We start from the raw sequence: 26598 nt of genomic DNA on the forward strand, positions 1-26598 counted from the left end.
AGCACTAATTAGTGTTTACATTCACATAAAAGCAAAGTAGGGGACAGAAAGTAGGTGAGAGGGTGAGCGTATTCACAATTTTCCCCCTGATACAGGGCGATTGACCCAGATATCGCCATGTTTATGTCATTATTTCATGTCAAAGGTTATGATTTTTCTTTGAGACTACTTTATAATAATACAAAGTAATATGTAATTTAAATATTTTGCATGTTTTAGTATTATCTGTTTTTATAAATATCTACCAAACGCCCTGGAGTAGGTATGTACCTTGTATCTTCATTTTTTCTATACTAATATTTCATAGAGGTAAAATTTGTGGTATCGTAGGGGGTATTCTCTGGATCTACAGAATTGATTTTCAAAATTCCTTTAACATTGGGAAGCCACGTTATTTGTTAGTGTCTTGAGATATATTTTATCCCCGTATTCTAATGGGTACGGGAAGTATGTGGGTGAAACCATGAGGCGTCGCTTAGTAGTTATAAATAATTATATGTATGTATCTGGATCTCAATTAAACGTAATTCATATTATGCAACAATATTAAGCTACGATTAATCGTTCGTACTGTAGTATCTACTAGTATCTAACGTGGGTGAATATCACATATTTCCAATAAATTCCAATAAATGAGCGAAGTTTTTGATGTTACAAGTACACTCCCGTGCCACGAAGAACATGTTTTTTTATTCTTACAAGTTGACTACAATCTCGCCTGATGGTAAGTGATAATGCAATCTTAGATGAATGCGGGCTAACTTGTTAGGAGGAGGATGAAAATCCACACCCATTTCGGTTTCTACACGACATCATACCGGAACGCTAAATCGCTTGGCGGGTCGTGATTGCTGGTAGTGGTAACTACCCACGGCCGAAACTTTCCACCAGCCAGACCTGGACCAATTGAGAAAATCTTAATCGGCCAAGCCGGTGATTGAACCCAGGACCTCCGCCTTGTTAATCTACCGCGCATACCGGAGGCTGCCAAATGAATTGTTGACTCTACATCGTTTCGATTCCGTGCCCCGATGCGTAAGGATTTTCTGTCAAATCTGGGTGACATTGTCGCTTGGATTCGTCGGATTTCGGCGGGTAGTAGGAAAATAAATCAATTCGTCACTATTTATAATGAATATTACGCTTGCTTCTATTCAATAATTAACGCAAAAAAATCAGTAGATATACTAATCGATGTGAGTTTATTTAATCATTTTCTATTATATACGTCGTGGTAGGTCGTGATAGTCCAGGATATGACATCTGCCTCCGATTCCGGAGGGTGTGGGTTCGAATCCGATCCGAGGCATGCACCTCCAACTTTTCAGTTGTATGCATTTCAAGAAATTAAATATCACGTGTCTCGGTGAAGGAAAACATCGTGAGGAAACCTGCATACTGGACGGTATTTGGATAATAAAGTCAGTTAGCATCCGACGCGTGTTTCATTACGTAGCACTGGCGACGAGTCGATAAAATCTTGATGTAAAATTGTTTTAACTGTGCGTATCACAAGTGTAGTTTGTTTATCGTAACATTTAACGTTATATTTACGAAATAAACATAAAATTAGTACGCGAGTGAACATGCCAATAGGTAAAATTGAACCGTTCGATTTAACCTCGAAACAATGGCCGGCGTACGTGAGACGTGTAAAACAATTTATACTCCTCAACGAAATTAAAACTGAACTTCAGGTACCAATGTTGATAACGGTGGTCGGCGAAGCGACGTATGCATTAATGTGTGACCTTTGTGCTCCCGATCATCCGGAAAATAAGACATTCGAAACTTTGATTAATCTAGTTACCAACCATCTGGAGCCTCAACGGTCTGAAATAGCGGAAAGACATGTTTTTCGCCAAAGACGGCAGAAACCAGACGAAACGTTGACGGATTATTTACAACACCTGAAGCACCTCGCGGTCACCTGTAATTTCGGTACGACATTAGAAGAAAATCTGCGAGATCAGTTCGTATCGGGGTTAGCAAGTGATATTATGAGATCTCGAATTTTCGCCGAGAAAAGTATAGACTACCATAAGGCAGTGGAGCTAGCTCTTGCATTAGAGGCGGCCGAGAGGCATGCCGTGGTGAGCGGCGGAGGCGGCGCGGCGCGCCCGGTGGTCGGCGAAGCGGGCGAGGGCCTGCATGCGACACGGCGACAGCGCGCGAGCGGCGGCGGCGGCGGCGGCGGCGGCTCCAGCGCGGCCGGGCGCGACGGATCGGCGGCGGCGGCGGCGGCATGTGCTCGGTGCGGCCGCCGACACCGGGGGCGATGCCGATACGCTAACGTCACGTGCGATTTATGTCTCCAGAGGGGACATCTCAAGGTCATGTGTAAAAACGTGCGTAATAAAGAAAGCAATAATAGTGTAAAGTGTCAAAGTTTTATCAGTGAAAGTTCCGATGAGGATTTTTTCAACATTGATATTATCGCACAAGGTAACAAGCCGTATTATATTAATGTTCGGGTTGAAGATACTTTGCTCGAATTGGAAATCGATACGGGCAGCCGAATATCGGCGATTAATGAGAATGTTTATAAGAAATTGTTTGAGCATAAAAAAATAGTAAAAGATAATTTAATTTTGCGCAGCTATTCGGGATCACGAATTGATTCTCTCGGATACATATTAGTTCGAGTGCGACTACAGTCGGTGGCGGTTAACAATTTACGTTTGTATATTATTCAAGGCGGCAACCGGCCTCTTTTAGGTCGGGATTGGCTTCGCGCTCTAAAGATAACTCAAATTAATATTAACGAATTAATAGAAGAGGATCAATTTGTGACCCGTTTGAGTAAGGAATTCCCCGAAGTATTTAGTGAAAAGTTGGGGACTTGTCATAAAAAGCTACAGTTACAGCTCACAGATTGCTCCGGAGTGTATGTACGAGCGCGCCCGGTGCCGCTCGCTTTGCGCACGCGTGTCGAACGCGAACTCGAGCGCCTCGAGCGGGACGGAACGATTTACCGCGTCGATCACTCGGACTTCGGAACGCCGATAGTCCCCGTCATAAAGTCTAACGGAGATATTCGAATATGTGGGGATTATAAGATTACTATAAACCCAAAATTAAAGAGAGATTATTACCCACTGCCGCGAATAGACGAATTGTTTACTATTTTAAGTAATGGCGAGGAATATAGTAAAATTAACCTCCGTCACGCTTACGAGCAGATCCTCATCGAGGAGGACTCTCAAAAGTACACGACTATATCTACACATATAGGTACGTTTGTTTACCGTCGTACACCATACGGATTATCGTGTGTGCCCGAAAAATTTCAGAAATTAATGGAGGAGATCCTGCGAGGGGTACCGGGTACCGTAGTGTTTCTCGATGATATTTGCGTAACGGGCGTGAACAGACAGGCACATATTGGCAACCTGCGAGCTGTATTGGAGCGATTAAGGCAGGCAGGCCTCACTGTGAAGTTAAGTAAATGTAAATTTTTACAAAAAAATGTTAAATATTTAGGCTTTATAATTGATAAGGAGGGTTTACATCCCGACCCGGATAAATTAGAAGCTCTTAATGCAATCCCAACGCCCAAGGACGTAACACAATTAAAAAGTTTTTTGGGTTTAATAAATTATTATGGTAGATTTATTCCAAATTTAAGTACTATTTTACATCCGTTGCATAAATTATTAAAAAAAAATCGTCAATGGAGTTGGGATTCACATTGTGATGGTTCTTTTGAAATGGCAAAAAAGGCCTTAGTTGGTAAGCGGGTGTTGGCCCACTATGAGGAAGGCAGGCCGTTGGTGCTATCGGTGGACAGCAGCGCATACGGGATCGGGGCCGTGTTGGCCCATCGGTATGAGGACGGACAAGAACGGCCCGTCAGCTGCGTTTCTCGCACGCTGACTGAGGCTGAGAAAAAGTACAGTCAGTTGGATAAAGAAGCATTAGCTATATATTTCGGTGTCACTAAGCATCATCAATTTTTGTTTGGTAGACAGTTTATCTTAAAAACGGATCATCAACCATTGACCTTTATGTTCGGTAACAATAACGGAATCCCACAAACGGCCGCGACTAGACTGCAACGGTGGGCCGTTCGTTTGGCGGGTTACGATTTTTCGATCGAATACGTGCGGTCGGAGCAAAATGGACCAGCGGACGCGTTATCGCGTCTACCGATTTCGCACGAGCGACCTGCCACACCGCGAGCTTCTCAAGTCAGTTATATTAATTTATTAGAAGAAACATTACCTGTTAATTTTAAGGATATAGCTAAAGAAACTCAAAAAGATATGGTATTATACAAAATATCGAAATATGTGATGTTCGGTTGGCCGCCGTCTGTTACCAATGACGAGGAAAACGCATATTTTACCCGTAAAAACGACATCAGCATGGACTTAGGGTGTTTAATGTATAAGTATCGAGTGATCATCCCGTTGGGATTACGTAAGTCGGTGCTGAAAGAACTCCACGAGGGACATTTAGGTATGAATAAAATGAAAAATATTTCACGACATTATGTTTATTGGCCGAATATAGACAAAGATATCGAAGAGGTTTGTCGATCCTGCTTTGCTTGCAGGCACGTACGAGATGCACCTGCAAGTGCACCCGTACACCCGTGGGAGTTCCCTCAGCACCCGTGGCAACGTTTACATGCTGATTTCGCCGATTGTTGCGGTAAACGTTTCTTGATTGTAGTCGACGCCCACTCCAAGTGGATCGAGGTGATCGAAATGAACAGCACAACCGCATTTATTACCGTTAACTGTTTAAGATCAATCTTCGCAAGATTTGGCCTCCCATCCCAATTGGTGACAGACAACGGGCCCCCGTTTTTATCCGAGGAATTTAAAACCTATTGTTTAAAAAATTGCATTAAACACACGACATCGGCACCCTACAGACCTCAAGGAAACGGGGAAGCTGAAAATTCAGTAAAAACCGTAAAAAAAGTAATCAAACGGGCTAAACTCGAGAACGAGGATATTTCGGTTGCATTAAATAGATTTCTTTTTCAATACCGAAATTGCGATCATGCAACTACGGGTGTATCACCAGCTGTAGCATTACTGGGACATCGTCTCCGGGGTCGACTTGACGCAATACGCCCCGATGTCTCTGCATCAGTCCGTGAGGTACAGGATAAGCAGATGTCGAGGAGCACGGGGCAAGTCCGGGAGTTTAGGATCGGTGAATCGGTGTTGGCGCGCGATTATACTCGAAAGGGGGGTAAGTGGTCGGAGGGCCAAATTTCGGAACAAACAGGACCAGTGTCATATAAAGTCAAAATTTCCAATGGCACAGAGTGGAGAAGGCACCAAGATCAGCTCGCCCCTCTTAAGAACAATAGATATTCGTTAGCGCGCGCGAGCACCAGCGAGCCGCAAGAGACTGAAAAGCAGAGTAGTGGTGGTGCCAATGTCGTGAGCGACGCCGAAGCGCCCAGGGATGGTCAGCCGTCCCCAATTAAAGAAACCACTGAGCATGTTGATGCTGCTCAGGAAAAGACTGCCGAAGATGAAGCATCTATACTTGCTCCATCGCCAGGCGCTTCGGCACGCTCTTTAAGGGCCTATAGACGTCATCTTAATAAAAAAAAGATATTTTAGTTGTTTAAATAACAAGTTTACTGTACCTTAGTTTGTAATATAGTTTAGTAACCTTGGGTATTTTGTGATTTGTGAGGGAGGTATGGACGGTATTTGGATAATAAAGTCAGTTAGCATCCGACGCGTGTTTCATTACGTAGCACATACCAGAGAATTTTCTTAATTCTCTGAGTGTGTGAAGTGGACCAATCCGCATTGGGCCAGCGTAGTGCACTATTGGCCTAACTCCTTTCATTCTAAAAGCTCGAGCTCAGCAGTGAGCCGAATATGGGTTGATAACGTAACTATATACGAAACCTGCGAGTATTTTGAAACATCTCTTGCAATTTTCCATTGCCACAGGTTAACGTTCGAGTTATGTCATTATGTTCATAACAGCCGTTATGCAAGTCCAGTGCCAAGGACACGACTAAACACCTAAACGCCATCACGTGGCACTAATTACATTGAGCCTAGTATGTGCACAATGTGAAATTTTGATTGGGTCGAAATATTTCTGCCAGCAAAATTATTAACCTGGCTGTCCAATGCGGACTTGCAGCCAGGTTTTTTTTTTTAAAGAATATTTGCCATATATTTTTGTATAATATGACCAATATTCCCATTCCCCTCCAACTAGTCGGGAAAGGCTGTGCTAGGAGTGGGTACGACAATAGACCAACGGGCCGGGGATCGAACCACCACCCCTCGGTGATGAGTCCCACCGCTTTTTACCGTTGAGCTATTGAGGCTTACAAAAGTTGAGGATGGTTGAATGGTAGATTTGGAAGAAAACAGAAAACTCCTGAAGATGTGATCGAGCGTTGGAATGAAGCTGTTGAAATATCTCTTTTTTTGGTGTAATTTCACGAACAGGCGATTAGACACACTGAGTAAGCTGTATTGTGTGACATGTATGCACACACATTGCACGTAGGCATGATTCATACAGCTATTAAAAGTTTAAGATTAAGTTAAGTAAGTCTATCCATTTAGGATTTGTTATAAAAGAAAATTGTAAGAAAATTGTCATCACTATCAGCATATTTTAATGGTGTACAGGCCAGCCTCCAGACCAGGAGTGGAGATTAAACCCACCATACTGCACCAATGCTGGTTTGCGGGCTTACAGTAATGATATTTTACTTTGGACGTATCAGGTACCTATTATTAATGACCGGGGCCGATGGTCTAAAGTGCTATTCGAACTCTGTGATTTTACACCAGCAACTTCTCAATTCCGGGCTATTACTGAGAATTTCTCGGAATAGGTTAAAGCTAATTTCATAGCTCGACCCATGATTCGAACCCAGTTTCTGACAATCTAAAGTCAATCACGCAAAGTACTGGACGAACGGGCACAGATTATTAAATTAAATCAAGTTTTTATTTTAATGCTTCAACAAGTAGCACCAAAGAATTTGCCAAGACAAATAAGAGTAAACTCGATCATTTTATCTTGGTTAGTTCAAATCAGATGAAAATCAAAATATATTTATATCAAGTAGTCTTACTTTACAAGCACTTTTAAAAAGTCAAGTTTGACTATTTTGTAACGACTCTATCACAGGTTCGGAAGGCTCTGCTGAGAAGAGCTTGTCAGAAACTCAACAAAGTTTAGAAATCTTCCAAATCTACCATTCAACCATCCATCCTTCCGAACGTATGACTTAGCTTCAGGGTATACCGTACCTATATCATATACAGAAGTAGGTATATCAAATCAGATACCAATTTAACTTTTGGGAGTGGTTTTAATTTAACTTCTAAGGTGTGACCCACATATAGTGCGCACAGTATTTTAGTCTGGTTCAAAAATTTATAAAAGTATGATACAAAATGGCAGCATTCCTGAAATAGGAAAGATATTAAAAGCCTCCTGTCTAAAATTGATGACAAGGGAATGTCAAGTGTCCTCAACTCCAATGGCACCAGAATTATCTTGGCTTTGAAGATGATCGAGCATTGCAGCAAGCAATTTCAACTCTAAGTAACCAAATGTACCTACCTCTATGACAAATGTAGGTCTAGAAATGTCCAAATCCATTAAGGCGGCAAAATCTAAATTGGTAATTGCCAAAAACATCTGCCGTCCAGCCTTTCTTCTTTAGATATAAATTAAAATTCTAAAAGACTAAGTATAATCTCATAAGATTTATCTCAACGAATAGCCTATTATACGAAATGTAATTGGCAAGTTATACATTTTGTCACAATTACTTGCTAGATGGGGAATACCTAATTACCTTTTCACAGCATCAATATCCGTAACCTAATTTCATCCGGCACATTGTAGATAAAATCAAATTTACACATTTTAATGGAGTCTTCTTTGACGCATGATAAAATATCGACAAGATGGCGAGATAAGTACCTATACCTACTCGTATGATGGCAAACGAGCAACCCTTGTCGCTAAGAGCGTTAATTTAATACAATTAACAACGTTTTACCCGATGACTGTGATGAAAGTCATTTATAAAAGTCAATAAAGCATATTCGAGGGGCAATGCTTAAGGATTTTGTTCGTGTGGGGGAAATATGAAACGCTTAAGTTCCGACAAAGCCGCTTATGTCGTAGGCTTTCAGAAAATTTGCTGCGAGGTGCTTTATTTAAACTTGATCAATTGATCAATAAAAGCACTGCTTGGTGTCTGGACTTGAGACGTTGTAGTAGCCATTTTAGCTCGGGAAGTTCCAAGATTATTACTTGCAATTTGGCGCCATAGCTTCTACTACTGTCGTAGAGTTTTATGAACCATTTTTTTGAGTTAAACCTTAAAAATATGTTTTAAATTTGGTGGATTTTTGTGCACGAATATAGTTAAGATAAGATACGTAGATATCTTATTAAAATAAGGGTTTAATATACAACTTGAACTTTGCTATAGAAAGTATAATGATTATTTAAACCTGGCGACGTCATAAAATGGAACCAGGCTGTATTACACATAACATATTATTATATATGGTGATTGGGCGTGCTGACAATGGGAAGTAGGTCCAGGAAAATTCACAGGCTCTCAGTTAGCGAGGCCTTGCTAAGCGGGGTCGTCGAACGGCGTCGGCGTGCGGGCCGGGAGGGGCGACGGTTTCGGCGCGCGCTATCGATCGGATCGCATACCTTCCTGCGGCCGCAGCAGAGCATCCTCCGAGCGCGCGACTGTCCGCCCGGCGAAGACTTCAACCTGGTAAGTTTTCGCCACTGCATCGGTGCAGTTAGCGCGCCCCTCGCGGGAGCGGCCGCGGCGCCGGCAGCTCGCGCATCGCGCCTCGAACGCGGCCGGAGCGCGCGAGCCTTCCTCGCGGAGTGCCCGCCGCCCGCCCGCGCCTGCGCCAACAGCGCGCCCTCGCCACCACCCGCTCGCCACCGCCGCCCACCCGCCGACTCGCCACCCACTCGACGCCACCCCTCACTTTACTCCTCACGATTAATAATTCCGGCTACGCTGCCAGTGCGTATGTGGGTTAGTTTTTTGGCGATCGATGCGATTATTCGGTGCGAGCTTCCGCTATACCGATGCAACCGCCAAACGATCTTTTAATCGCATTTCGACTGCGGTTGATAAGGCACACCAAATTAAATCGAAATTTTCTATTTGATAGTAAATTCAACTGTTGTGTATTTTAAAGCCGTTGTTGAATTGTTAGCTAGGTAAGTATATGTGGTAGGATCATTAACAACCCATAGTCAGCCCACTGTTGAGCACGAGTCTCTTCTCAGATTGAGAGGGGTTAGGCTAATAGTCACCACGCTAGGCCAATGCGGATTGGCAGATTTCATGCACGTAAAGAATTAAGTATCCTCACGATGTTTTTCCTTCACTGTTTGAGAGACGTAGGTAGCAGTGGCGAAGAGTTCATGCAAGCTGATTTCCGCCGAGTTGCCTTTAAAAATCCATGCATATTAATTTTTGTACTGTATCTAGATATATGAGAAACCGGAGTTTGTATCACACTATATGTATTTCCTTTTCTTTGGGACGGCTTACCTTTATCTAAATTCCATCCTTCGCCACCGGTAGGTATATTTAATTTCTTAAAATGCACATAACTGAAAAGTTAGAGGTGTATGCATGCACCCAGGGCCAGCTCGTCCATACAGCGAACGGAGCAGTCGCTCCAGGCGCCAAATCCTAGAGGGCGCCTAAATGGTAAAGAAAAAAATAAAAGAAACTTATTTTTTTTCGATTTCGATAAACGATCGCCATCCAGTGTCCGGGAGTATAATTTTAGAAGTTATCGATATCCTATTACTTCTAAAATCCTAGTCGACCAACAACGATATCGCGCCTGATTTGCAATTGGTCACTCCAGAGTATGGTCGAGGTCTTCGCGTTCCATACATACCTTGCACTCACAATTGGTATATATTATTTGGAGCCAGAAGAGGAGCCATTTGGGCCGGCGCATGCACCTCCAACTTTCCATGCATGCCCCAGACCGAATACTAACCTACGCTCTCCGTATTAAGGCAGAGGTCATATCACTGGGCTATCACGGCTCTCACTTCTAAAACAGGGTTTCTCAAAGTGGGTTACGCGAACCCCTAGGGGTTCGCCATTTGACGGCAGGGGGTTCGGGACAAGATTTACGTAATGATGGCTTGATAACTGATACTGAGTCAGAATTAAGGTTGAAATTGTCCAAAATTATTCCTAACATTGAATCCATTTGCAACAAAAAACAAGGACTCCCATCACATTTTTATGGTACTTTATGTGTTACCTTTTATTCAAATAAAAACCTCATTTTCGTCAACAGTCTCAGGGAATTCTCAATAGTTAGTAAGGAGTCACTTGGAAATTTAACCAGCGGTTCGTGGAGCCGAAAGTTTGAGAAACCCTGCTCTAATATGACTACAATCTGCAATTATATGTAAAGTACCTAATCAATGAGGCAAAACGTTAAAAAATATAATATAGGGATCAACTGTTAAACACATCCTTAGGATAATAAGCTACAGCGGAGTCTAACTTTTGTGACCACACAAAGGGTCGACCACAACCACATGAAGGATCTCAGTTCTAAATTGGACTTTGCGACCCTTTAGACGTTTCATCAGCGTGCACGAAATACTCGTGCAAATAAATGAACTCGTTTAATCGTGAAAAAATTCAATTATGTCTGTCATACCTAGCCAAGGATAGAATAGAATAGAATAGTTTTATTTGTCCACACACACTGTATTGTATATTATTGTCTATCCTATGTAGTCCATGTATAAATTATCTATGGTTATGATATTGTAAAGTGTACTTGCAACCCCGACCTCTTCCTTCCTTCCGACCTTAGACCATTAACTTCCGACTAAGAGTGAATACCAGGTTTACAAGAATTAATGTGTCTTTTATTGAAACACCACAAAATGCACTACACACAAAGTACAGATGGTATCAATATTGCACTAAAATATATACAAAACAGGTGTCCTTAGCACCTTAGCGCAATACCAATTATAGGGTTAGAATAAGGTTAGCAACCTAACTCGAAACGAGACAAAGACAAATGTCAACCAATAGTGGCAGAGTTGATACATGGCTCTTTTTGGCCGGGTCCCCACTACGTCGGACCAGCAGATTGTCCGGAAACCGAACACCGGACAGACGTGTTGACATTTCACCGGATCCTGCAAGTTCGGATTTCAACGGATCCTGAATCGTATAGACAACTAGGTACAGTTGTTGTATTTGGACGTGAGCTCGTCTGGGAAAAATAACGACCCGGCATTTTTGGATAATGTCAATAGCTTCATATAAATGGGTAGAGGTACTTAACCATAGGTACCTATGGGTACATTCAGCAATGTAAGTACTTCTCTTGAGGATTCAAGTAAAGTACCTACGTATACGTATCCACTAAGATGCAGGTATTCAAAGCATATGAGACGCTACTGAAAACCTAACCTAAGGTTTCATCTTTCAGAAAATGAGTTGCTTCAGATCGCACTGGTGTCTTGTTCTAAAACGCATCAAATTATTTAGAGTAACACAGGGGGAGAAATGTGATATCGAAATCACTATACCAAATACGTATGTATTGGACAACATGATTTTGAATCGCTGCAGAACTCGTCTGCAAAAGCATAAACTCTAAACTTTTCAAACCACAACAAGGATCTACCTACACTACCTACATACCTACTCGTAACTATTTGAAAAGGGATCACAGTTGTGAACAAAACTTTGTAAAATCGACCCGTTAAATCATAGTTAACCGACTTCCAAAAAGAGGCTGTGCTTACTCGCACTCTGGTGGCTGCGCTACACTAGGACAATAAGCCATTTTCCTCTGAAGGTGTTGAAAAAATCCGCTAGGAACAGCAACGAGGGGAGGTACAAATAGACATAATGACCGTGCAATTATAGTAAGCGACACTTTTGTCATATGTGTTAATATTAGAACAAGTAACATTTTCAAAGGGTAAAATTTTATAATTTGTTTTACTACCGATAAAATATTAGTGTAACCGACAGTAAAATCTTTTTTAATTAAAGATTTTATATTTTTAGCGCAAGCGACATTAGTTCAAATGGATACTTTTTCCTGGGTAGATTTAAAAAAGATCCATAGACAGCTGACATGTTTTGTATTCTCTATATATGTATAGACAACAACAACAACAATGAAAACATTGCTTTCATATTTTTTTGAGATGTGAAAATTTTACTTTTTAAAATATGTTTTTGACAGTACGAGCCAAAACGCCTGTCGGCCATCTAATGCCTAGAACAATAATGAACTATTTAAGACCATTTTAAAAAAGTTTCAATGTTTTTTTTTATTTGTTATCACAATATTTATTTATTCTAATTATAGTCAGACCCATCCCTCTTCCCTCCCTCAACCCTCCATCAACGTTGCCTCTAGCGGATCTTTTTTAAATTTTCCTAAATATTAATACTAGGAAGGCTAATACAGTGTGTAATTTTAAAAACTTATTGTGTTAAATCGTAACAAATAATTAAAAAAACAAATATTTTGATACGTTTGATAACAACGTCAAACGTATCAAAACGTATAAAATTGTATTTGAATTTACGGAAGATTATGTTTTAAGAAATAGCAGAATAAATTGCAAACGGTCATAAAACCAAAATGTCGTTGGCATTGATGATTTTAATAGAAAGTTCAACACATTTGTACCTCAGTGCTGCCCCTAGCGGATTTTTTAATACCTTTAGAGGAAAATGGCTCATTCAGCCCGCGTTAGTTGTCTGAATATGACGATGTTTTCACTAGATTTTGTACCTACAATCAGTAGATATACATATAAATAAAATTGAAGTGTCCGGCAGTGATTTCAAAATCCACTGATCCGCATCGTAGGTATAGGACGCATCGCATCAAACGGATTTTAGTATTCGGTATAGAAAGTCATACAAGTGCGTCCACTGATCAACATCGTACGAATCGCATCAAAAGGATTTTATCTACTTACAGTTAAATTATAAATCTGTTTGATGCGATGCGTCCTATGCGGATCTGTGGATGCCTGCCAATGCCATTATCAAGGGCTTATAGTTATTTTCACAACACCAACACATAATTAACCTTTTTTTAAATTTTTGTCTGTCTGCCTGTCTGTTTGTCCAGCTTCTTTTCTGCAACGGCTGAACCGATTTTAACAAAACTTTCACTGGTAAATAGAGGCAACAAAAACTAACAGTTTTTTGATGACAGCTTCTGTCATCACTTTTCGTACAATCGCTCCAACCTTTTGATCAGTATGATGTGCATAACAGCCACTTTCAAAAACAAAAGTTAGTATTACATAGCACGACCCAGGACTCAAACCCAGGACCTCATGATCTTTAAGCTAACCACTAGACCAACAAGGCAAGTAGGTACTTAAGATACCTACTTATACTTATAATTTAAACACCTTCAAAGTAAGAGTGAATAGGCATATTCTAGGCAAGCAAGCTCCAACACCGCATTAATGCTTTCCATCACAATGCTATTTTGAACTATAGATATATTACTTGCCTCCAAAACCACCACATTGGTGTCCAAAATGAAAGGAGTGAGTAACTACAAAATCATCAATAACATAATCCATAATCGGCTCACTGTTACAAGGTATGTGATACACGGGAAGGGTAAGAAAAGCTTTACCTTTCCAATTTGTTATGATTGAATGTGTGCTATATAATGGTAAGTGAAAATACTTCCCGCATTAAAAGACATCACTGACTGTAATTAATTGTAATTCCTTTTTAGTAGATTAAATTGTAACAAATAAACAAGTTTTTCTAGTCCTCCTGTATCAATAAACATAAATTCTCTTTACTAAATGTGTGCTTTTACCATCTATAGAACCTTTCTCTCTCACCATACTCATGGATGTAATTTTTGTTTTTTAGAATAAATAGCTGATAACTGTACAATGGTTATTTTATTGACATTCCACATTTAAAAAAACTTGAACGACTGTCAATGTTTTCTGTGTCTTAAATGTTCCCAGGGGTCTTTCAACATTGCAGGGTGAAGGTACGCGTCTATGTTGCTCCTACTCTCACAACCATAACTACTGTTGGAGTCACTCTGAAAATATATAAAACAAATTATACTTTTATTTACATCTAGCGGACACTTGCACCTTCATTCATTGGTGAAAATTGATGTAAACTTTTAACCCCTATTTCATTTCCTTCTATTTATGTTTTAGCATGTTTTATAATATAATAAATAGTCCACTAATAACTATAATAAAATATAACTCAAAATTAAAAAACTTCAACCTCTTCCCTTTTTAACCCTGAAGTAAAGTTTTTTTAGTAGAATAAAGGACTTTTCATTCAACCTTTCAACCTCTACTTCACCGCCTACTTTTCAAGATTAAGTTTTCAAAAAGTTAAAGTATTTGTTGAAGATGTAGCTCAATTATACTGAGCTCTTATAGGTGAAATATTGTTTGAGCAGTTTAATTCAGTCAATCGTAACAAACAAACAAACAAACAAAAAATCAAAACTTACCTCTATAATTTAGTTTTGAGTTTGAGCTACAAATTATGTGAGGAGTTAGTTAATCAATGATAGTCTATAATTATAGCGTGGAGCTTATGATTTAGTTGATTCTACATTTTAGCTGATATAAGTTCTGATTATCTAAAATGATGGTAAACTTCCATTGAATTTGTTTATTACATGGAATTTTCATTTCATTATCACCCTAAACCTATTATTAGTCGATAATATAGGCTCGTAATGATGAATGATACTTACCCCAAAGCTATTGCTATGATGAGAATTGTTTGGCCAGCGATTGTGTTGCCCACGCCACCGTTGGTTCCTCTGTTGCCGATTGTTTTGGTACCCATTTTGATTATTTTGGTTTTTATTTTGCCATCTTCCTTGTACAGGGGTACTTTGATTTAATGGAATGAAGTCGTCTGCCATGTTATATTTTAGCGTTTAAAGTTGTAATATTTCTTTATTACTAAAACCGAATGATATTTCACTGTTAATTGTGTCTTAAAATAATTATTTGTTTGATATTTATAATTTGTACGATGATTTTTTATAGATTTTGTTGTGGTACCTATGTACTGTCAATGTCATCAAATGACAATGACATTGGCATCATTTTTTTTTAAACCAAGCTCTACAGCTGTGCGTTCTAGCTTTTATGAGCTCGTAGTCACTTTGTATTCTGACGATTATGATTATGACGGCAAATCGAAAGAGATTAAAAGAGTGTTTACGTGGAGAACAAAATGAAAGCGAAAAGAGCGGTTTTTAATGCAAGGGGAAAAGTAAACAGTAAATTGTATGAGTCGCTAAATTATACTCAAGCTTGGCCCCCCGCCCTCCACGACCCTCCCCGACCAAAACTATAATTAATTATGTGAGACTGTCTGAGCGTCTCAAGTCCTTGGCTTCACAGCATTTAGACCAAATTCCTGACGAGATAGGGACGTTAGGCGAAGCGCTCGCAGATTCTTTGAACCTAAACGGTCACATCCGAGTAGCAATACAGGATTGCACCAAGCTCCGTTCAAAGCTAACGCTTTATAAAACCACGATCCGTCCGATCTTAACCTACGCTAGTGTAGTGTTTGCCCACCGTCCCAAAACGACCCTTATGCCGCTCCAAGCATTGCAAAAACGGTTTCTGCGACAAATCACGGGCGCACCGTGGTTTGTACGCAATAACGACCTCCATAGAGACTTAGATTTACCTTCAATAACCTAGTTACATGAAACAGCTCTCTCGAAACTATTTCGACAGAGCTGCCATCCATCCCAACCAACTAATGGTTGAGGCCTGCAACTACACTTCCAACCTTAACGCTAACTTCAAGCAGAGGCATCCCAAAAACGTCCTTTATGATCCAGACGATGCCATGACGACTGAAAATGCTTCCCGGGCAACACAATCACAAGCAACACAGCGTATTCGCCGGCAAAGACGAGGTCCCCGATATCTAACGCCACCCGGACGTGAGTTTTCTAACTCACGATCTCGAGGGCGTCCGGACTGATTCACTCAGGTCACGGTTACACCTTCCCGAATGGCCCTCTAAGCCGAGGTCCGAATCTCATAGGAGACGCCCTTAGAGAGCCACAACACGAAAAAATAAAACGGTCATCGTGACAGTGATGGCTAAGATCGTTATGTTGAACGTAGCCTTAAAATCGACGCCTATGCTTTTGCCCTTTGCATAACTAAAAGACTTGATTCCACGCCAATGGTTTAACTGTCGTTGTTTTACAGATTAAAAAATATTAGTCATTTGTCAATGTTATTTGGGTGCAGATGAAATTGTTGCGGTGTATTTTATTTTTGCAAACAAAACAATGATTTAGTACGATTTTCTCACGTGATTTCTGTGAATTAGCAGCTAAACACAGTTATAAAATGTGGATTCCATCCAAATCTCCAAAATTAGCTGTCGGTAAGTTTGACGTTAGGTTTCAATCGACAATACATCCTGCACAATAATTACATACAGGAAACGTAAATACATGTTAAGAATTTTTATTATTTATTTCCGATGCCGATAATTAATAATAAAGCTTTTATTTGAGCTTTATTCGATTTCTTGTTATTTAGATATGGAATGTCAAATCTGTTAGATGTACTGAAGTACTTAATTGTTTCTTTATTTTTTTTCTAAAAAGCAATAAATAAATGATAAGTTATCTATTGTAAAACGTATTAAGTGAGGCTATATTTTAGATAATGCACAGAATAAAATAGAACATTATATTCTGTAATGTATGTAATAACACAGTATTAAGGAGTATCAGAATTTAAAAGAAAGTACACAATATGTACACAGTAATAAGTAAAAAAAATGTATACTTTAGTATTAGTTCTCAGTACAAGACAATAGACAAGTCCGGCCGCTCAGAGATTGCGTTTCTGGCAGGTGAGCAATGTAACATGAGAGAGAGAGAGAGAGAGAGAGAGAGAGAGAGAGAGAGAGAGAGAGAGCGAGAGAGAGAGAGTGAGAGAAACAAAAACGAGGCAATTGTAATTGAATATTATGTTTATCTCATTTGCACAACCTGTCAGAAATGAACTGTTGAGTAGCCGGACTATAACATGCTAAGTTTGAAACACTAATATGAGAATTTAATGTTATGTTGATCTTTGTTACCATGCACATAAATGTGACAATGGGAAAATCTTTCCAGTTGCTAGTTGTTGTGACTGCCAAACATAAGATTCTGGATGCAATTAGTTTTCAGTTTGTGACTTTAATTAGTATTATGTTACTTAAATTTTTTTTTTCTCTTTTTTTATTCTTTACAAGTTATCCCTCAACAATGATATATTAAATTAAATGATAGTTACAAATAGTTAAACTTTGAATTCTGGGGTCAGGCTATGAAATATTGAGATCAAAGAAATTCACATTAGAAGCTGAAGAAGAAGAATGAGATAAAAGAAAAAAAATGGACATTGATTCTATAGGATTCCCATTTTTTTCATTTGGGTGTTCTGAGCCCTAAAATGAATTAATGTAAAGTTGTCTTAAACAGTGAATGAAAAACATTCTGAAGAAACCTGCATACCTGAAAATTTTCTTATTTCTCTATGTGTATGAAGTCTGTCGATATGTTTTGGACCAGCGTGGTCCTCTATTAGCCTAAGCCATTTCATTCTGAGAGGAGACTCGTGCTCATCAGTGAGCTCTGCTTGTTCACATTAATATTGAAATTGTGTGTAATCGGTCCATAAACATAATGTCCTTATGATTGCATCTGAGTTTTGTTACTCAAGTAATTGCATCAAATACTGTTATAGAACAAGTTCAATTAACTCATTAAATTTTATGACTCATCTTACCACTTTACCCTGGATTCCTGCCATGAATCCAGTATGAATATTAAATGTAAAAGTTTGTCTGTTTTTTAATATTGTTATTTATTGTTACTTGTTTGTTACTTGTAGAGATTTGCAATTTTGTCTGTTTTGTGAGATTTTCATCAGCTTAAGATTAAAGTTGCGATGCCATGACAGCTTGAGTCAAATAGATCTATCCAAATGCTAACTTGGTAACTTGGTAGCAAACTTAGGTGGAAATTGTAGGGTATGTATGGAGGAATTGCCAAATATGCTTAAATGTAATAAGAATGGCTAAATAATTTGAGCTTTTAAGCCCCCATTCGCACGAGAGTTTTTGTACCAGACTTTAAAAGTGTTCAAATCTGCTAATAGTTAAAATACTGGTTATATTTGTGATACAAATAAGAATAAGAAATAAATAAAACCTTTTTTTTGCAGCCGTATATAACTGGAAAGGAGATGTTCGTTCTGGACTGCCACTGGAAATTGGAGAAACTATTCAGATTTTGGAGGAAAATGGAGGTAAATGTGTAATTAACTAACCGAGCCCCTGCAGTTTCACCCTTTGTTCATATTCCAGTGGGAATATGGGGATGAAATGTAGCCTATGGGTACTAAATTGGGTTGATAATGTAGCTTCCAAACTAATTATGCATACACACCGACAAATGGGATTTACACAGACGAAATTGTAAGGCTGACCAAGTTGTTTACAAAAATTATTGAAAGTAGAAACTTTTCAATGTTAAATAGTTTTTTTAGGTTTAAGTTTAAAAATACATTTTGATGTATAGGATAAAAATTTTTTTTACATAAAATGTAATTTTCAATTAACCTGCAGTGAAATGGTAACTAGCTTTAAATAAAAAAGTCAATTACCAAACTTGTTAGATAAATAAGTATGTTAAATATTACAAGATAACTTAGTTCATAGCAATACTACCTAACATTAATTAAATGCTATAAGATAATGTTACAGTTATGTAGGATTTCTAATTTGACCTTCAGTATCTAGGTTGTCTAATGAATGAGCTATAAAATTGTTATTTTCAACTGTTTCATTTGTTTAGTGCCTCATTGGTTATTTATTTAAAACAAGTCACCTATGAACTAGTACTTTTATTTATCTGTTGACTACAATCTCACCTGATCGTAAGTGATGATGCAATCTGAGATAGAAGTGGGCTAGCTTTTTAGGAGGAGGATGAAAATCCACACCCCTTTCGGTTTCTACACGACATCGTACCAGAACTCTTGGTTCGAGATCGCTTGGCGGTACGTCTTTGCCGGTAAGGTGGTAACTAGCCACGGCCGAAACCGTGCCGCACCAGCCAGACCTGGACCAATCAAGAAAACCTTTATCGGCCCAGCCGGGGATCGATCCCAGGAACCTCTGTCTTGTAAATCTACCGCGCATACCACTGTGCCACAGAGGCCGTCAAAATGCAATAAACATTTTTTTGTATTACGAATTATTACTTTTACTGTCTTGTCATTGGATCGCTTTACCTTTTACTGGTGATTTTTATTGTAATTTTTTTTGTAAACCAGCACTGTAGTGAAATTCACATATAAATCGGTTAAGTAGATTTTTTGTAAAAATCTTAGAAATACAAACTAAGTATAATATGGGAATCATTAACTAGGTTTTTTGTGCGTAAACAAATATAATATAGTGGGAGTTTACAATATTTTCATACTGTGACGATCGCGTAAACGTAATCGCGAATTTCTAAAGAATTGAAACAGTTGTCCAGTAGTGCCACTAGATGGTGCTGTTTCAATTCCTTAGAAATTCACGTTTACGTTTACGCGATCGTCACAGTATGAAAACTTTGAAAACTCCCGTTACGTACTCTGAGCGGCTTTGAAGTTCGAATGACGCGGACTGTACCCCTAGTTACAACAGTATTCACTGATTATTTCCAGGTTGGTTCCGTGGCTTCAGTACCAAGAACAGATCAGCATGGGGCATATTCCCCGCATGTGTCGTCTCCATACGACCCTGCACAGTCAAGGGAAGCGGTGCTGCCGCTATCGCTGAAATAAAAGACGACCCACTGGTCCGCGAGATAGCATGCGTTCTCAGAGAATGGGCCAGACTATGGAAGAAACTATATGTGGTAAGTTGAAGGCGGAGACGTGAACGCGTCTTGTGATTTGTGTATTACCTACCTATAACTCCGTGATAGCCCAGCGGATATGACCTCTGTCTCCGATTTCGGAGGTTGTGGGGTCGAATCCAGTCCGGGGCATGCACCTTCATCTTCTGAGTTATGTGTATTTTACGAAATTAAATATCACGTGTCTCTAACGGTGAAGGAAAATCATCGTGAGGAAACCTGCAAACCAGATATTTTTTTTATTTTTCTGCGTGTGTGACGTCTGCCAATCCGCATTGGGCCGGCGTGGTGAACTATTGGCCTAACCCCTCTCATTCTGAGAGGAGACACGAGCTCACCAGTGAGTTGAATATGGGTTATGGGCCGAAGATGGGTAAATGATTAAATTAACTGAATTTATTGTGAAGATCTATTCCTATTTCCTATCATATATTTTTGTGTTAATCTTGTAGTGATATAATAAAAATATGAGTATATATATCTAGAAAAGTTACTGGGCTAGACACCAACTGACACACATGCATAAATAATTAAAATTTCAAGTCGTTAGCGATTTTCCTAGAAAGACAGGAAACAAGACAAAAAATGCGTCCGCGACTCGTTCGTCACATAAACCTGTATGTTGACTCTCGCGTTAGTCGTCTGCGATACTTAAAACCAAACAAGAACTTGACTGACTCTCGTTAAATATTTATTGAATACTAGCTGTGCCCCGCAGTTTCATCCGCGTCCCCACTTTTGTAGAAATATTGGAATAAAAAGTAGCCTCAGTAACCTTATAACATCAGTCATCTTCCAGTTACAGTTCCGCTAAAATCTGTCCAGCCGTTTTAGAGATTAGCAGGAACGAATAGACAGACAGACAGACTAAAATTTTATATAAATTCATTGAAAATATGTTAATAGTCTGCTGTTCATGACTTCGACCACGACTTCATTTTTTTTTACAAAAAAAGGCAATATTTTATCCCTGTATTTCAACGTGAACGTGAACTTCGTAGATGAAACCTCGTATTATTATATAAATACCTGCTAGTTTTGAAATTAACTAACTTAAAATATGTTTAAACGAGACAAGTAACAAGTTTCTTTGTTCAGCGAACAAAGTGTACTTTGCTGATTCATGCTCAGTCATCTAATGGACATGGGCATAACTAAATAGTTTAAGATATTCAGTATTCTACGTGATTCATCTTATCTCATGCATTTTTCCCATTGTTTTATAGTGATAATATTCTTCTTAGTTAAGTCGAAAGCTTAAAAATTCCTTGCTTTTGTTGCAAGTTGCAAAAATGGTAGATATTTGAAACGAGTGACTGAGACAGATAATAAATAATCAAGTTTTAGCAGACTCAGAAATGGATTACAAAAATTAGAAAACCAATGTCGAACAAAGGTTCACAATATTTGTTAGGATAACTTTATTAACAAATCAAACTGTAACCAAAATAAGAATGGCATAGAATGAACCTTGAGTGGAGTCACGCACTTGTGAACATTGTGTGTAGGGTTAAGGGTTTTCCACTCAAATCACTCTCCCCGCCTATCCTAAGTAACCCATAAAGAATTACACAACAAGAAATGTGGACGGTTCGAACGCCACGAATACACTGAAGTCGACCGCATGACGACCGCCTTATATCGCAAATCGTTTCCGCCATCCGATCGGTATCCCTCTCTAATTCCCCAACTTGTTTCCTCTTTAAGGAAACAAGTCGCGCCATCTGACGTCATATCCGTCTCAGACCACTATTTTCTACCCAAGTGATTCCATAATATCTATTTCCTTTTGAGTCACGGAACCCTGCAAACAGGGCAAGTGTTCAGCACTCTAGAGGGTTGTTTGGTTTGACTTAACTTTATAATTTAATCAAGTTACAACTAAACACTTTTTGTCTAAGGTGTGGTAACATTGCTTTTATTCGTTTTCATGATAGCCAGGATTAGTACAGGTTTTGTGGCATAAACTATATTTATGAGATTTAGATAAAAGTTTAATTAATTTCTCAGCTCTGAATACTCAGGTGCCTAGCCTGAGTATTTGGTATCAATTTCAACTTGATACCTCTGCATTGATGGACAGATATAGACGTTATTCTAAGAGGACTTATCATTTATTGATAGATTTCCATCATATAACGTATTTTTTGTTTACATATTGCTAGGACCAAAGCGCCTTTGGAACACTCTTAACTTTATTTTCAAGTTGGTGCAATACAACGCCTACTTTAGCTTTGGGTAGCGGTAGGGAAGGGGTAGGGTAAGGTAGGTGTAAGGTAGAGGTAGGATAGTGTAGAGTAGGGATAGGGAAGAAGTGCACATAAGGCAAAGCGAAGTTTGACCGGGTGTGCTATTGCCAAAATAAAAAACATGATTACCCCTGCTGTATTACTGTTTCTCTGCATTTCTGATAGCCGTCGTAAGTGGAAAGACCGTGAGCGACTTTATTTAGTCAGACCAGCGGCTAGCGATCCGCGCGGTCGTTTTCCTTCGACCTTGACCACAACTATGACTTTGTCCAAATTATCGGGAAGGCGGCGAGCAATATGACCGTAATTATCTGGTAACAGATAACTGAGAGCCAACTCGAATCTGCTTCAGGATCGAGATGTTAGTTCTCTAGATGACTGGATGAAAATAATAAAGAACGTGACGAAGACAACGAAATTGGGACACGACCTTTAGACTTGAAGAAAAGGACCAAGAAGTTATAACTATTAACTGTGTCTGTGTTACTACAAACAATCAAAAATATCTCACAAGATTAGAAAAGCTACCTCCACCTGACCACTCAACTTCAATTTGAAGAGAACACCCAACCCAATGATGCCTCATTGGAGCAGTGGCCTATGTGGTTCCGCTCCCGTGGGAATACGGGGATAAAACAACGTGGTTTTCTATTGGTAATTTTTTTTATACGGTTCCAGAGATTACCCCCTAAAAATTTACAAACTTTACCTTTTTATAATATAGTACCTATATATTTATTATTGCTGTGTTTTCGTTTAGGAGCGGGAGACATACCGGTTCAGTGCAGTTGCCAAGGTGATGCGAGAACTGCTAGCTGGCAGACGAGCTCTACTTGCGGGGACCCTGACCCAAGACCAGACCAGAGCGCTGCGCTTGAAGCTGGTTGCCAAGCTAGACTGGGGGAATAGGTAAGTGATATTCCTATATTGGTTTACCAATATCATTACCGATTACTTTCTACATTATACGAGTATCTACATTATTTTTTGTACCTGGCTACCTACCTTCACACACTGTGCCTTCTGTACTTACTGTCTTTATGGACACAGACGTGAAGTCAGACTGAAAAGAAGGTAAACTTTGAATTAATTCATAATCAACTATCGCCCAATATCGGAAATCGCTGGATGTACAAAGTTGAAAATTGGCACTGAGGTAGTTTATAGTTAGTAGACGTCCGCTAAGAACGGATTTTGCGAGAGGGTCGGATTAAGGAGTTCTAAAGGCCCTTTAGCTCGACTCGGCCTCGTAGGCTTGCTGCAGCTTTATTTCTTCGCGGGCTTCTGGTTTCGCATCTTACATAAATACTCTAGGGGTAGGTAGGGTAGACAACATTGCGTGGAATTGGGGTGGCCATTTCTAAAGCTACATTTTATTGCATGGGACTAGAATTTGGGGACGTTCTACTAAGTGTAATCAGAGCCTCAGAGGTTACATTTTAAAATTCAAGTATTACTTTATTAATTATGCACATTATTTCCGTTGTAAATTTACTATTTTTAAAAGCGTTGTATGGTACACAGTAAACTGGTGTACTTTATCATTAATATGTTTTGAGTCTCATACTTTGCAAAATATTTGTTCCCATTGATTTTTATCATAATCAAGTACCATATTCATTTAACTGTCATGGATCGAACTTAAGATCTTTCGATGTTGACTCCTGAGTTGGCAATTAACTATTGAGTGGTTTTAGTTAAGTTTACGTAATAAGTATAATGAGATGTATTTGGAATAGCTATGATAAAGCCAATGTTAAATGCACCCGCATGGTTCTTGAAAATTTATTCATCTTAGTTTCATTATTGGTTAACTCGGCAATCGTTATTTTGCCTAATATATCGCGTGGGACATTTATTATTTAAAAGGGGTATGAAAGATGTTGGCCGATTCTCAGATCTACCTAATATGCCCTGTTCGGAGGAGTTGGTACAAACACCGCGACATGAGAATTTTTATATATTAGATTCAAAATCAAATCAAAAATTATTTATTTAAACTCACGATAATTAATGATTATAGTAGTGTGTAGATTGTGTGAAATAAAACAAACGCATATATTTATTTTTATATTTCGAAGAAAAAAATATAACCAAAAAAAATACAAAGAAACTATTCGAGTGAATCGTCAAAAGAGCAATTTGCTTAGTATTGAAAATCTTACTATAGGAATGATAATTGATATCGCTTTGTTTAGCTTCCAATGTTTACAGAATATTGTGTAAATACAGCAAAACAAACAAGTAAATACATATACTTCATATTAAAACTAGACAAATAGTATATTTATGCACATTTTGCATTGAATACGCAGACTACAGTAGTTATACAAAAATATTTTTATTCTAGTACAAATTATAATACTTAGGACCAAAAGTTAGAATACAATTTATAGTATACTGGGGATTATTACGCTACTAACGGAAGAGGCTATATTCGAGATTCTTGGAAGTCCTGCAGTATATTTAGATCTTATATCTTTACCTTAATGAATATGGCTAAATTGACTGTAATAACCACTTAAATGTACTCTTTAACTTTACACATTACATAGGAAACATACATTTAGTACGGAATGATAAAATCAACAAACTGGAAACATTTTCTAGAAAATGCAATTCTGGTGTTACAATTCCAAACAATACCTGTTAAATGGCACAATATTTTGAGTAAATTGAGTATAATATCTAATATCTTCTAGATAATAAACACCTTGTCTTTTGCACCAAATTTCTTATCCTAATACTAAACTAATTATAAAAAAGTTTTAAAAAGGCAAGTCAAACTGTCACTTGTCTATACATTAGAAACCGTTTGTACTTTAAAACGCCTTTAAAAATTTTTCGTGTCTTTTATCATAGGAAATATAATATCTAGGAAAATGTATATTCGTATTGAATAAAATATTTATCACTAACTGCATTTTGTTACATACAAAAATAATATTTTAACGTGGAAAAATTTGAGCTCGTGATATGTATTATTGCAATCCAATAAAATAACTATTCCAATTAACCTAATCACAAGTATACTTATAGATTTGTTAAAATTTCAACATCTACTAACCAATATTACAGTGTAGAAACAAATTACAATGTTGTCATGTTATAACCAATTAATCCTACACAAAACAGTCTTCAGCAAGAAATTGTAACAATGGTAAACGCATTCCATGTAACTTGTCAAATTCATATTCATCACACTCATAAAAATTTTCCTAAAGCATACATTTTAACTAACGTTAGTTTATCAAAATGCCTTAAATAATATTGAGACCTTATTTAAAGCTCAAGCTTTATTTAGCAAGGCAAATGCGGCGGTTTCATGTTGGTACGATTACCAAGATTGCCTACAGTTAAAAATAAGGAATGTCATGAACTTTTAAAATTCGTGTACTGAAAAATATCATAAAAGTCAATTTTCTCAGCGAAAAAATGTAGTGTTGTTTAAGCAATACCATCCTCCACCGGGATGTAAACAGCTCGAGCACAGGAATTGAGAAGACTTCAAAAGATGACCTACACATAAAATTTAAAACACAAGGTTCTCTCGAAAAATGTGCTAGAGCCATCACTTTGTTTCTATTAATGTTATTTGTTTTAAAGGAAGTATTGCTTGTATATCTTAGATTTTGTAAGTGTCATTACGTCTCGGTCTCTTTAGAAAACTTGTCGATGTCAGGGTAAATTGGAGCCATTTCTAAAGTAGATGGCGCTGACGGTGCGTTAGATCCGAGGTGAAGGCGGCGGCCGAGTTCGTCTAGTACTTCACCAAACACACGGAGCGATATGTTTTGTCCAAGCAAATGTAGGAGCAGGAAATCGCCAACCTAGAGAAAAAAGATTGGTATTACAATATAATTTCTAAATTTTTAAAGCTGTACAAGCAGCGTAGTTTCTAATAAAGGTAGGCATTGGTGAGATTAAAGATACCAGGTATATGGAAAAATTCAGCATACAGGTTTCATAAGTCAAGAGGTAGTCATCTACTAATAATTTTTTTGAGGGTAATACAATTTATATTTAATGCTATAGGTTTCAAAATGAGTATAAAATTATCTGTAGGAATTACTGTAGTTGTGGATAATGTAGTAAAATAAATAGATTTACCTGAGTCTTTCGAACAAGAGCCTCAACTCCATTGGGAGATCCGAAACGGAATCGTCGCTTGAGAATAGTCTCCCGGGTGCTTGGCAGAAGAATGACAGCTGCAGAATAGACGAGAGCCAAGCCAGAGACAATGGAGAGGATGATGAACCTGGAAATAACATTAAAACGGAATATTGAAATCTATTTTAAAAATTTGAAGCGGCTTTAACATATTGACCAAAATTTAAATATTTGAATGTTATACTGGT

General features: G+C 38.4%; 3 protein-coding genes and 1 long non-coding RNA gene across 6 annotated transcripts in view; 1 reads left to right on the forward strand and 3 right to left on the reverse strand.

The window, feature by feature from the left end:
• The window catches only part of LOC112048845 (rho GTPase-activating protein 100F), a 76073-nt gene extending 67212 nt beyond the window's left edge, over positions 1-8861 (reverse strand). For both annotated transcript variants that reach the window (XM_052882483.1, XM_024086526.2), the window contains exon 1: positions 8692-8861. In XM_052882483.1, coding sequence (XP_052738443.1) covers positions 8692-8778 — 87 coding nt within the window. In that variant the 5' untranslated portion in view covers positions 8779-8861. The remainder of the gene's footprint in view (positions 1-8691) is intronic.
• Positions 8862-13760: 4899 nt separating this feature from the next.
• LOC112048844 (uncharacterized) lies at positions 13761-15135 on the reverse strand. The gene is made up of 2 exons (XR_002887049.2): positions 14796-15135; positions 13761-14114 (listed from the first exon to the last, which is right to left on the reverse strand). It is a non-coding gene; the product is annotated as an uncharacterized LOC112048844 (long non-coding RNA).
• A 1183-nt stretch (positions 15136-16318) lies between these two features.
• Positions 16319-26598, forward strand: part of LOC112048846 (dedicator of cytokinesis protein 3) — a 96651-nt gene continuing 86371 nt past the window's right edge. For both annotated transcript variants that reach the window (XM_052882342.1, XM_052882343.1), the window contains exons 1-4: positions 16319-16468; positions 18307-18390; positions 19798-19991; positions 23001-23149. In XM_052882342.1, coding sequence (XP_052738302.1) covers positions 16432-16468; positions 18307-18390; positions 19798-19991; positions 23001-23149 — 464 coding nt within the window. In that variant the 5' untranslated portion in view covers positions 16319-16431. The remainder of the gene's footprint in view (positions 16469-18306; positions 18391-19797; positions 19992-23000; positions 23150-26598) is intronic.
• LOC112048847 (innexin inx3) overlaps positions 24300-26598 on the reverse strand; it is a 31448-nt gene continuing 29149 nt past the window's right edge. Inside the window, exons 8-9 of the mRNA XM_024086529.2 lie at positions 26351-26498; positions 24300-26070 (exon numbers count right to left, since the gene is read on the reverse strand). Coding sequence (XP_023942297.1) covers positions 25885-26070; positions 26351-26498 — 334 coding nt within the window. The 3' untranslated portion in view covers positions 24300-25884. The remainder of the gene's footprint in view (positions 26071-26350; positions 26499-26598) is intronic.

Source organism: Bicyclus anynana, chromosome 7 (assembly GCF_947172395.1).
Source record: "Bicyclus anynana chromosome 7, ilBicAnyn1.1, whole genome shotgun sequence".
Taxonomy (NCBI): Eukaryota; Metazoa; Arthropoda; class Insecta; order Lepidoptera; family Nymphalidae; genus Bicyclus; species Bicyclus anynana.